The sequence below is a fragment of the Benincasa hispida genome, chromosome 11 (assembly GCF_009727055.1).
Source record: "Benincasa hispida cultivar B227 chromosome 11, ASM972705v1, whole genome shotgun sequence".
NCBI classification, from domain to species: Eukaryota; Viridiplantae; Streptophyta; class Magnoliopsida; order Cucurbitales; family Cucurbitaceae; genus Benincasa; species Benincasa hispida.
In genome coordinates, this window is record NC_052359.1 from 5,050,214 (window position 1) to 5,063,020 (window position 12,807).

Genomic DNA, 12,807 nt, shown 5'->3' on the forward strand with positions numbered 1-12,807 from the left:
AAATATATAAGACCAATCTATTTTAAATTTTAAAGGCTCAAGTTTCATGAAAATACCAAATCAGTTTTAGAACCTTAAGTTGTAATAATTAATTTTAGCTCCTATATGTTACTACGTTGAGTTGACTGATTTTTTTATTTAGGCATATTGACATTCAACTTGTTCCTTTGTTTTTCAAGAGCATCGCAGTTGTCTGAGCAGTTTCTATCTGGAAATTTTTTTTCCTTATTTGCTACAGATTCGCATAAGCAGCCTTCATCTTTCTCGGCGAAAATATTTTTTCTTCTAGAGTTGTTTCCTATCTGGAGTAAGCTATTTGAGAATCACTATGAAGGATTTCTAATAGATAAAGTACTTTATTGTAATCAATTAACTCGATAATAGTGAAGTTGTTTCCATAAAGTATACTACCTTCCAGATGTAGATAATAATACACCGAATTAGGTTTATTGATCTCTGTGTTTTTACGTTTTAGTTGTTGCCTCAATTTGTCTCCTCATTGTTTGCAACATTATGTATGACTTGTACTGTTACAGAAGTTATCTATTTTTCAACAATTTAATCTTTCAACTTCAAAATTAATAATGATTTAGTCTCTTTAAGGGGAAAAAATATTAGATTTAGTGAGATATCTTAAATATGTGGATCAACAATTTAAGACCATATATATTTGTACATTACATGATCGAAGGCATTATATAATAAAAACTAACATTGAAAATTGTTCACCGTTCTAACGTACAGAAGAAAAAAAATGTTAAAAAATCAAAAGATCAAAATAAATGTTTTTTTTTTTTTCATGACAAAGATCAAGTGTTCTAAAAAATGAAAATTCTTCTAAAAAATGACAAAAGTTCTAAAGAAAATATTTTTTTACCCATTTTAAAAGATAACTCAACTGTTATATGTAATCCTAAAAGTTATATATTGATTTAAACCTCAGACATGTTGCTCATTACTCATCACAAAGCAACAGAAATTTCACTAACAGGTTGCTCAATGCAGCAGGAAAAAATTTATTAAATATATATATATATATGGAATGTGTATATTCAGCTGAACAGAAGAGCTTACATAATGGATTGAGAGCAAAATTACATCTTTTTTTCCCTCTTCTCATCTAAACATCAGAATACTAAACAATTGCTCAACAAGAAGCAAGCTAGAGAGAGAGAGAGAGAGAAGGATGACCATGAAAATGGTGCATAAGATTTTATCCTAAACCACTGTATAGCTGAGGAAGAATTCTTTACTTAAGTGCTCAAAGAATCACCAGTTCTTATTAACCTTTGAGAAGAAGTATAGTGAAAAGAATTAAGTTGAAGAAGGCCAGGCTACTCGTATTCGTTGCTGATTCGACAACACTTTCGAGCTATTCCTGCATTATCTGCCAAATTTGAATGCAATCAATTTCGGGAGCTTGAAAAACCAACCCAGAATTTGGGAAGTCCATCCAAAATGAGATAGAAAGCTCCACTAAAAGAAAACTTCTATATTTATCAAACGCCAAAGGAAAATCCAATACAAACCATGTGATGCAACTCAATCTATATAAGTAGCCTTAGGTAATGATTTCTTTCCCTTTTGAATTCCAAATAATTGGATTCAAGGTGGGGATCCAGATTTACAGCTTTCCTAAGTTAGACTTCGTTTGATAACCCATTACGTTTGGTTCTTGGTTTTTAATAATTAAACTTATAAATATTAAAGACTACTTGCCACCACTGATTTCATTGTTTTGTTATCCACTGTTTAGAAATGTTTCAAAATTCAAATCAAGTTTTGAAACCTAAAAGATGTACTTTTTAAAATTAAAACTTGTTTTTTTTTTTACAATTTAGCTAAGAATTCAAATGTTTTTCTTTTTACAAAATTGGGGAAACAAGATAATTTTCAAAAACAAAAAATTAAAAATGAAATAGTTATCCATTGTCATAAGGATAATTGTTTAACTATTTACTTCCTATTCCTAGATCAATGGATCATGTGGATGTAGATTAAAGATCATACATTAGAAAATTTAATCAACAGAACATACAAAAGAAAGTAGGAATAGGATTATGCAACCTATCAAAGTATATCTCTTCTTGATTATGATAACAGAGCTTTGAATGTCTAGAGAAATTTAAATATTTACCCTCTACCTCAAATTCTTGGTGCCCAATTTCCCATGCTAGGTATTTGCTCCAGGGGTGTGTGATAACCTCGAAAGGTTGATGGAAATCGCAGAAGTTTTAAGGAGGAATATGCTCTAACTTAGATTGGCTTTTCATTGGACTGGCAAAATTCTGTGGACATGAAAAGAAAACCAACGACTCACCTGACTAAAATCATGATCCCAATTCGCCTACCATGCTCTCGTTCAATTCGCCAAATACATCTGGGCAACCATCCCACTTTCCTTCATCTCGTGCTTCCCAGTAGCCACCCATGTATCGGTATGGCCCATCTTCACCTTCTCTATAAAACCATCTGGGTTTCCAACCATTGTCTTGCAACTTCCTGGACTGTGTAGTGAGAGAATAATGAATGATAGAAGAAATTAGCCAAAAGGAATAAGAAATATGAATATACAAAGCACAGTAAAATATATGGTTTAAATAACAACGATGCCTGCCCAATTAGATAATAAAATCATACCAGCTTATGAACTTTATCCAAGGTGCTAGTCTTCTAGAGGCATATAAATCTATAGAGAATGCTACAATCTCATTTTCTAGACTCAAATTAGTAAATGGATATTACTTGTTTTACATTGCAGTAATAACTATACCATGGACATCAAAATTAAACCAACTGTCAACCTACTCACAGTAAAGCCTTATCAAATTGGTAAAAAATGCAATCAGATCGGCCTATATATAATATAACAGAACAGGATTTGAGTGTCTATTTTCAAATTTCACCATTTCTTTGAAAATGCAAAAGCATCCAACATGTATTTCATTAATTGCAAAGCCTACAACTAATTGTAGCTTCTTGAACTTACAATTCGCTGTCGTCTCTCCAAGCGTTGTTTCTCTTCATTTGCCTTTTCATATTCACCATTTTCCAAATGTCGCTGGTCTGGTCTAAGTCTTGAATCCGTGGGTGGAAGCCTTTCCTTAATCCGTGATCACACGCCAAGGATCAGATAAGATAAAAGAGGACAAGTAAATGCATTTGACAAGAAAGAAAAGACATGCATGAAATTCAGAGTTAATACATCACACGCACCTTCAGGTCCAATGTCAGTTCGTTAAGAGTGATGGCAAATGAAGTTAAATTGTAACGAGTGAGATCAGGAGCAGGTTTTTCGCTCTTCCACAGCATCAATTCATCACTTGGAGGGGCATTGCGCTTTGGGTTCCCATTGCTCTCACCTTCCACGTAATACATACCTTCATCCCACTTGCCAAATATTGTGGCAACCTTTCGACCATTAGCATCTTCGATAAATCCATGAACCTAGTGATGTCAGATAATATGGAAAAAGAAATAAGGTTGGACACTAATATGAAGACATGCATTCATATATAGTGAAAGAGAGAATTCAGTCATAAAAAACATTTGAAACAGCTCAACATTGACCAACACTTTGCACACAATAAAGTTAACTTCAATATTGATCACTAACCTGATGAGGATTTCGATCTAAAATTGAAGGCTCTTTGAACTTAAGTGTGCAAGAATATTCTCTATTACCACGTATGTGCATCGTACCATGATGATCACAATATACTTTTCCGAGAATGAGATTATAAATATTTGTGGTGACCTGAAAATCATAAATAGGCTTTAAGATATTATTCAAGTATAAACTAAAATAAATTGAGAAATAGAAAGCACATTTTATTTCTGTTTCATCAGTATAAAAGCAGAGCAATCCTTCTCACCTTGCTCCACTGAAATATTTCTCCATCATCAAATTCCAAGTTAAGAACTCCAACAGGGTCAAGCTGAATTGAACGTCCCCAAAATTTTGATCGCAGGTTGCTGTCACCCCAGAATCTCCATCCTCTGCCTTCACAATGGCACGCAATGACGGTCGGGTGATGACTTACCTGAAATTAAAACATCATTAAAATAATAAAGTGAAAATTAAAATCAGTAAGTCAATGGTAAGAAAGATATGCTTGAGTTAATTTACAGGGCCTAAAATGAAAAAGGAGATAATAGCCATGATCATAGAGCATTTGTTCCTCGGTCAATTTTTTTTATAATACAGATACAATTTACCATATTATGACTTCCATACTTTATGGAGAGCCTATTCCGCATTTTTTTAATGTGCCTTTTATTGTAAAAAGGTAGAATTTTATTATGATTAATTGGTCTTGTTATCCAACCAAAGCATTTTGTTTTTATCCTTTTTTAAAAACTTTTTGATCATTATAACTGCACTATGATTGAAATTACTTATTTTCTTTTTCTCGGTACATTTTGAGCTAGAGCATCAACTAATTAGTAAAACTTGTTAGGTGAAATATTACAACTCTAAAGACAGCGCATATGTAGCTCATTACTTAATTCCATTACTTCTTTGGTATAAAATTATATTACTTGTTCATATTTATGACTTATGGTGTTGTACACATTCCTATATACTGACCTTCTCGGAGAAGAAACGAATCCCTTTCTCAGGAAAGTCAGCTTCATAAGTTTCCCCAAGCAAAGGGTTGAATGGTTTACAATGTCGTCCTTCAGAGGAAGCATAACCAGAAACGGCAAATGCAGCAACCTTGAGGACCCTGAGGAAATTGTTCCCCTGGTAATAAATTTCAAGATTAGGCACCAAAATGACAGCAAACCTCATTTTTACTTTTGATATAAATTCAACGCAGATGATGAATCAGCATAAGAAAAATCGAGATACTTTTCAATAGACAACTACAATGGTGATTAGAAACAATGTATATATGCATTATCTTCTCACCTGTCTTCCATATTCATATGCTTGGTCTAAAAGATGAGAATATTCCATGTCCTCACAACATTTCTGAAGGGATGATATGGGCTCATTAAAATAAACTGGGAGACAAACTCGTGTAAGATCCTTTCCAACATTGTCCTTTATCATAGACCAAAGACTAACTCGTTTCTCTTTCTCCACGGGATCTGGGAGCTTTTTTCTTCTCTGAACATTAAAATGAACAGAACTTTCAATTCTCTGTTTGTCGTGCATCTTCTCTACATCATCCTTTTGACTTTCAAGATCCTTAACCTTATCTAAGGAATTAGAAGCCCCTTCTACTGACCCACAGCTAAGAGTGAGTTCTGAAAATGTTTCGGTTGTGTCATAGAAGAAACTTTCATCAGCATCTGACCCATCTTCAAGATCTTGTTTTTCAACGTCATCTGAAGACTCTGTAGTAGTACATTCTGTAAAATTTAAAAACTAAAAGTTTCTGAACAATAGAAACAGGTATCAAAGAAGTAAAGAAGGTAAAACCAAATTCATCATTCACTGTATAATAGTATGATTTCCCTTGCACCAACTGAACGAATGATATTCTTTGCGCCTAAGACCTCTCCTTTTCTTTTTTTTTTTTGGTATCTGTGAGTGTCCGGACAAACTTACACGCATCTCAACTAATCTCACGGGGCAACCCGCCTGACCCTATAATATTTGGATGTCAAGGAAACTCGTAGAAAATTAATTCTTAGATAGGTGGCTACTATGGATTGAACCTTTGACCTCTTAGCCAGCCTAAGACCTCCATTTGATAGATTGTTAATTTCTAGGAAGGAAAAAAGAACTTATAGCAAATATCAACTATTTCTTAAGTATAATACAAAATTTTTAAAATGAAAAATGAAAAATGAAAAAAAAAAAAAAAAGTACAAAATATTATAGTACAACATTCTTCAATGATTAAATTTTTAATGGGATCCAATATGAGCATAGCTCAACACTACCTCGAGGTCTGAAGTTCGATCCCTTACCCCACATATTTCAAAAGAAGAATCCTTTAATGAGATATTGAATACCTAACCAATCTAGTATATATATTAAATCTTTAGAAAATCTCAATCCGCAAAGTATTAAAATTTCCTTTTGCCAACCAACAAAAAGTTGACCATGGAGGCTCAAAATATTACATTCTGATCAAGAGCTTGATCCAAGCAAATAGTTTTGCATCAAAAACATATCTTACATGACTTTTCTTTCAAGACATAGCGACAAAATGATTATCATGAAGAGTAAACAATAAACCAGAATAGTTCATATAACAAGCTTACCACTATATTTTCCACTGCATTCGGTGGAAAAATCATGTTTCATCAACTGGTACTCACCATTGTGAACTCCATTAGCTTCTATTTCAATATTAGCTGCCTGCACATTTAATTGAAATGCTTGAAATGAATATTAACTACTTTAATGCAGTATTATTTTTTGTAACGAGAATAAAACTTTTCATCAAGTAGATGAAAAAGGCTAATGCTCCAGAAATACTAACTACCCTAATATAGTATTAAAGAACTAAAAACCAAAAATTTTGGGTGACAGTAAAGATGAAATGAAGTATAGGATGACTGTTTAGACACAGTAAAGAAAAACGTTTGTCAATCACTTTCGACAATAAATACCAGCAAAGAAATTAACACCAGATGAAAAAGAAGAAATAAATAAGAGAACGAATGCAAACAAAACATCATGTCCTTCAAGGCTTCAACCAATCATAATAACCTTAAGTACAAGAAAAATGGTTACTCCAGATTTTCCTTGTGCCAATTTACAGTGTTCATAAAGTGAAAAATTCAACGATTTGCAAATACACCAGGGGCTTGAGTGGAGTGAAATCACATCCAAGTGGGTCTGACATTAATCCAAAGTATATTTGACCCCACGGGGGCTTGAGTGGAGTAAGTTTCGCAATCACTAATATTTTTATAAAATGAGCTTGGAGCATAATCGTTTCTTATAAAGATCCAACCCAGCAAAACAATCGAGTAAAGTAGAGCATTTCAAATATAAGGAGCTCAAACGGCGGTTATTGAGGAAAAAAAGTTGCATAAAGAAGTTAGAACTTTTCCCCGATTTATAAATGAAACTAATCGTGAGACTTATGATATATTTAGCAAATGGAAAGGAGTAATCCTTAAAGCTTTAGAAATTAGAAGTTAACCGAGCAGATCAAATTACAAATATGCAGCACCTAAAGAATATAAAACTGAAGTTTTATTTTAAACAAAATAACACCATCGCTCCTAAAGTTGTTCGATTTTAACAGAGACCGCAGTTGATCAAATAACAAACAAAAAAGGAACTAAGAAATTACCTCCAATTCTCTCAAGGTATCAATCAAACAAGATCTTTCTTCCAAAAGTACTTTCAGCTGTCCCTGCAATTCTGAGAACTCGGAGAGGATGATTTGTTCGCAGTCCTTAACAACTGCATCACTGATTCCCTCTTCAAGTAAACGCTTCTTGAGTTTCTGAGTGGAAAGGGATAAATCATTGGGTACAAAGGGAAGATTATCGTTCACAATTTGCAATGGAAATAAGCTTCGGGAAGAGGCTAAAGCTTGTATCCAGGTCACCCTGTCTTTCTTTGATTCTGCTCTCAGATGAAGTGTCTTTGTGGCAGTGAATATATAAAACCGCCGGTCATCTGACTTGCTTTCTCGGAACCGTGATACCTGCGTGGATACAAAAAAAAATATTCTCGATGACACCAATTCCCAAATGGATGGATTTTGGCCCCTATGCAATTAGTATTTGAATAATATCCCAAAATATCTTTTTGACTAAAACTAAACAATGCCTTGATGATGACTAAGTTAAAAGCATCCCAGCATTTCCAAATTTGCATAGAGTAAAAAAGTGAAAAAAAGAAAAGAAAAAAAGAAAAGAAAAGGCATTCAATAACATAATGAACAGACAGAGAGAAATAAAACATTAAAAAAAGCTTACCCAGAGAAGAAACCAATTGTACTGACTTGTTCAACCTTAGACATTAAAAGGGGCCTCAAGTTTTTTCCTTAAACAAACCGAAAACAGGTTCTTGTATGATGCTTCTCATGACAATGCAAACAATCAAAAGACGAGTCCATTTCCTCAAAACTCTGGCAAATTCCTAAGGAACCCCCAAAATCAAGCAGCCAAACTCCGGATCTAACAAAGATAAGCCTCTCTCCCTCTTTCTGTTTCTGTTTGTTTTTCGTTGTTTTTCTCCTAATCTCTCTCCTCCGCTTATACAGTTAACAAAAAAAATCCTGTTTTAGAAATGGAGGATAGAGATGTCCCACCAATGTTTCTAGTCCCCACCTGTTTTCATTTGTAGCCAGATGCCAAAGTTTTTTTCTTTTTTTCTTTTTTTTTCTTTTTTTTCCTTTTTAAAGCTAAGCTCAAAATAACAGTAAAAAGAAAGAAAAAGAGGCAGCAATTCCATTGGAAGTGGAACCCATAGAAGCCAAACAATACAATCCAAAATAAAGAATTTGTTTTCCAAAACAACTACGTCATCATATTTCCTAAAATAATATTTAACCTACCGTCAGATCTTTACACTCATACTTTTTCCCCAAAACCCAAAAAATTAATAAAAAATTAAAACCCCCATCAAGGATTTCAAAAGAAAATTCTAAATTACCATAAAAAAATAATAAAAATATTAAAAAAAATCAACCCAGTATTCAGCACTCTATTTAAGACTAATCACATTATTAAACTCCCTTGAACAGTAATAGGAAAGAAATTAATGGAATTATATAGAAGAACATTGGAAAAAGAAAAAAGAAAAAAGCAATGGCGATTGATCACTGAAATAACCAGAGGGTAATAGCAAGAAGATGATATAAATTATAATGAATTAGAGCTTTCTACTGAAACAGTCTAAAAACACCTGCTGATGTGACCCACTAAAACTGTAAAAGAAACCAGGCGAAATCGAAGATCACAAACCCCAACAACAACAACAAACCAGGCGAAAATCGAAGAACATTGAAGCAAACTTCAAATTGAGATCAAAACAAACAAATTCATCAACTCAAAACCAAAAACCCCCAAAATTCATAATCGAGAAACTACCAATTTCACCTTCAAATGAACTATTCCCCCAGTTTTCTGTCGCTTCCTTCTCGAAAGCCGATTCGTCGAAATCTCTCCGATCAATCGAACATCATCATCGGGAGATAGAAGATTAATTTTGGAGTAAGACAAAACACCATCTCTTAACACGAACCATCTCGATCTCCATCCTTTCCCGTAATTAGTCCATTTGTAAAGAACACCAGCTACCCTAGTTATAGATCCAGAAATCTGCAGAGTGTTATTATTATTCGAAAATGCCAGAAGGCTCACCGGCAAACTTCTACTCCGGGACAACGATGTGGCTTCCTCCGGCGACTGGTCGCCGATTCCGCCGCTGAAATTCTCCAGAGTGATGCAACAGAGTGGGTGCATCTCCTTAACCCGCATTTGAGTTCTTCTTCGTTTTCTTCAATTGTTGAACATTATATAGGCGTATTCATCAGTCCTGTTCTCCATTGAAACACTGCATAAAAAAAAAAAAGGTTGTGGGAAATGGAATTTGGTGGGAATGAAAGAGGGAAAATGGGGTTTGAAAGTGAGGATTGAATGGTGAAGAGAGAGAAGGAAATGGGTTGGACGCCATTAACGGACCTTTCAAAAGCTCTGAAACTGAGAGGGATTTGCCATGAGAAAGAGAGAGAGAGAGAGAGAGAGATGAAATGAAGAACTGAAGTGAAAGTGTAGTATTTTTTGCTTACAAAGGCAAAGGTATTATTTAAAATAACTTAGATTTTTTAAAAAGAAAATATTATTATTATTATTATTATTTATTATTATTATTATAAAGTGGTGGTACAAAGGTGACTTTTTTTGTTTCTTGGGGTGGACTCCATCTATTTTGTAGGTTAGAATTTAGGTTTATTGCCCATTTTGGTCTCTCACCTTTCACATTTATATTTAGAAAAAAAAAAATACATTTTTAGTCCTATAATTTTCAAGAATAGTTTTTTTTTTAATTCAAATTCAATTTTATCTTTTCAACTTGTGTGTGACAAATAATTTAGATTCTATTTTTTAAAATTAATTTTTAATTTGATGATCAAACAATTGAAATTCTTAAAATTTTATTTCTTCCATGCATGCAAAATTATCTTAAATAGTATATTATTCGATAAACTCAATTCATTTTTTAGAAAATTAAAATATGTATGAGTAAATTTATTATAAATTATATAATATTATAAAATAATCATTCTACAATTTTTTTTAATATAGATCATGTATATAAATTAATTAATAATAGTTTATAGTCGATTTAATATTGAGTGAGTAATTGCAACTTGTTTTATGGTTTAAAAATATTATATCATGCACATTTAAAATATAAATTAAAATCTAATTTTTGAATCTGCTACCAAACACATGTATGAAAAAATATGAAATATAACTATGTTTTCATTGAATTTTTCGTTTTCAAATTCTCTTCCAAACAAACCCTTAGCTTTCAAAATATACCTTTTTAGTTCTCAAGTTTTGAGAAAAAATATGTTTGGACCTTGAGTTTTCAAAACATATCTTTTTAACCTTTGAAATTTTATGAAGAAGTTTAATTTTATGTTAATTTAAATTTTAAAAAATAATTTTTGAAAACTATATCTTATCGTTCTTCCAATTTTTCCATCCTCTCTCCCCTTCTTCCACCATCCTTTCCCCTTGTTATTTCTTTATATTTGATCAAACCATCTACAAATTGTACTTTGGTTAATAAAAGAAAAAGAAGATGTAGAAAACAAAAGGAAACAACTTTGAAAGTAGAAAAATTAAAATGAATATTTTGAAAGTTTAAGTTAAGTGATTAAGTTATTAGACATTTTAAAGTCTAAGAAGTTATTGAATATAACATTCAAATTTATGCACCAAACTTGTAAATTAGTCTCGAATTTAGTGTTGGTCGATTGGAAGAGACTCAACTTTGTGTTGGTTTTGGATCAAAATTGATCTAATCAACATATCATTTTAGGAAGAGTGGATTTTGTTGTTCTGAAGTATTTTTTGCCGTGAATGCCTAGGAGTCCCTACGTCCTAATTGTGTTATGGTCCCTTAATATGTTTGTCTCCTTTTGGTTTGGTGTGATAATATTTCCAAACGCTCTTTCATAGTCTGGCTTATTATGTAGTATAGGCTGCACGTCCTTGATCGCATTAACTGCCAGTATTTTGATTCCCTAATACTTGTGTTTTTCTTATAACAGTGGGATTGAGCTGGAGACAATCTTTTTATTATTATTATGCCTTTAATCAAACTATATTGAGAGGATAAGCTCTTGTAGGGTAACTTTTCCCATTAGATCTCTAAGTGAGCCATAAGGTTTGGCTTAATATATCATTAATTTAGTACAGCTAAGCCCCTAAATCATAGGGTCTGGAGATTGTGGCCTTCAGCGTAACTTTCATGTTTATGATGCTATCTTACATCTCCAAATGATTTCGTATTCCTATCTTGCATGGGACTTCCATGAGGGAATTCATGTAAGTTCTTCCTCTTAAGAATTGGGGTCCTACTTTGTTAAGTTGGCTTCTTTAATTTGTTCTTATCTTGTATCTTTTCTTCTTGGTGTTGCTTTGTGTATGTGACATCCCTTTTCATTCTCTCAATTCGATGCCTTTGAAAAAAAATCATCAAACTAAATAATCCAATTTGAAAAACAAAACATAAGTTTTTACACCGTTTGCTTAAACAACACTATATATTATTAACAAATTAATTGGTAGCAAGTGAATACTTGCTTAAGGAGATATCTTAGAATATTAATTTCTTCTTTGATGGGAAGTTTCACCCACATGCATAGATGTTAACATTTTATTAGAGATCTTATAATGTTGATGCTCCTTGCCTTGCTAAAGAGGCTTTTTGTATTGTAGTTCAAAAATCTTTAGACTTCTACTTTGACAACTCTTTGTTTAATGAATTCTTTTGATCATATAAAATCAAATAAGATAAAAAGTACTCTTACGATCTTTGGTAGAATATTGGGAGAGAAAAAAAAACAAAAATAAAAACAAAGGGTTCAAATGGCTTCCTTTTTTTGTAGAAAAAAATATTTTTTCTTGATTTTCTCTCACCTTGATTGTCCACAAATTATATCAAACATGAAGTTCTAGAAAATATATATCAAACATGAAAGTTTTTTTTAAGAATATATATATATATGAAGTTAAAATGATTGTGAATGATCAAATTATCAATAATTAAAATGATAATTGGTGGTACAGTACTTACCATAATTTAAAAATTGTTGTGATTCAAACCTATCATTCAGTTGTTTTTTAAAAAGTTTATATACTATTTTAGTGATTGTGTATGTTATTGGTTTTAGTTTATTTTGGTTTTTATACTTTCAAAATTTTTAATTGGGTATTGTATTTTGCAACTTTTTTCATGTAAGTCTACATATTTTTTCCATTCAAGTTTATGTACTTTCACACATTTATTTTGGTTTCTATACCTTAAAATGAGGAGACCAAAATGAATATTATTAAAAGTACAAGAGCCAAAATGAACATTTTAAAACAATAGAGAATAAAATGAACACATAGAAAGTATAGAGGTCAAAATGGACGTTTATGGAAAGTATAAAAAATCAAAATGAATGAAGGTTAAAACGTACAATTACAAAAAAAAAAATGTTTAAACTAAAATATAATTGTTTTAAAAAATGCTAAAATATATTTAAACTACAAATGTCGATTTAATAAAATTGACGATTATAATATGAATGAAATTTTTTTAAATAAATCTTAATTGAGAATCTAAATTGATTCGCTTATGTAAGTTTAGAGGGTTAAATT

General features: G+C 32.0%; 1 protein-coding gene across 6 annotated transcripts; it reads right to left on the reverse strand.

Moving 5' to 3' along the window:
• Positions 1-992: 992 nt before the first annotated feature.
• LOC120091348 (oxysterol-binding protein-related protein 2A-like) lies at positions 993-9,748 on the reverse strand. 6 transcript variants are annotated; one of them, XR_005485694.1, is made up of 12 exons: positions 9,610-9,748; positions 9,025-9,481; positions 7,266-7,625; positions 6,223-6,319; positions 4,916-5,361; positions 4,592-4,747; positions 3,876-4,043; positions 3,617-3,757; positions 3,217-3,447; positions 2,990-3,103; positions 2,145-2,507; positions 993-1,387 (listed from the first exon to the last, which is right to left on the reverse strand). XR_005485694.1 is itself a non-coding variant. In XM_039049346.1 (12 exons), exons 2-11 carry the CDS (start codon positions 9,403-9,405, stop codon positions 2,331-2,333), a joined length of 2,214 nt encoding a protein of 737 aa, XP_038905274.1. In that variant the 5' UTR covers positions 9,406-9,481; positions 9,610-9,748; the 3' UTR covers positions 993-1,387; positions 2,321-2,330. The 6 variants fall into 6 exon arrangements, 4 of the variants coding, with proteins under 4 accessions (XP_038905274.1, XP_038905273.1, XP_038905271.1 ...); XM_039049346.1 differs by having other exon boundaries at positions 2,321-2,507; positions 6,280-6,319; XM_039049345.1 differs by having other exon boundaries at positions 2,321-2,507; positions 4,916-5,346.
• Positions 9,749-12,807: the final 3,059 nt, after the last annotated feature.

Bases quoted from the DNA above. Each gene is read 5' to 3' on its own strand.
- LOC120091348 (XM_039049343.1), bottom strand. From the start codon at position 9,405: ATGCGGGTTAAGGAGATGCACCCACTCTGTTGCATCACTCTGGAGAAT. The intron at 5,362-6,222 runs GTAAGCTTGTTA...TAAATTTTACAG, and splicing joins ATGCAGTGGAAAATATAGTG to AATGTACTACTACAGAGTCT. The intron at 2,508-2,989 runs GTAAGTTCAAGA...CTCACTACACAG, and splicing joins TGGAGAGACGACAGCGAATT to TCCAGGAAGTTGCAAGACAA.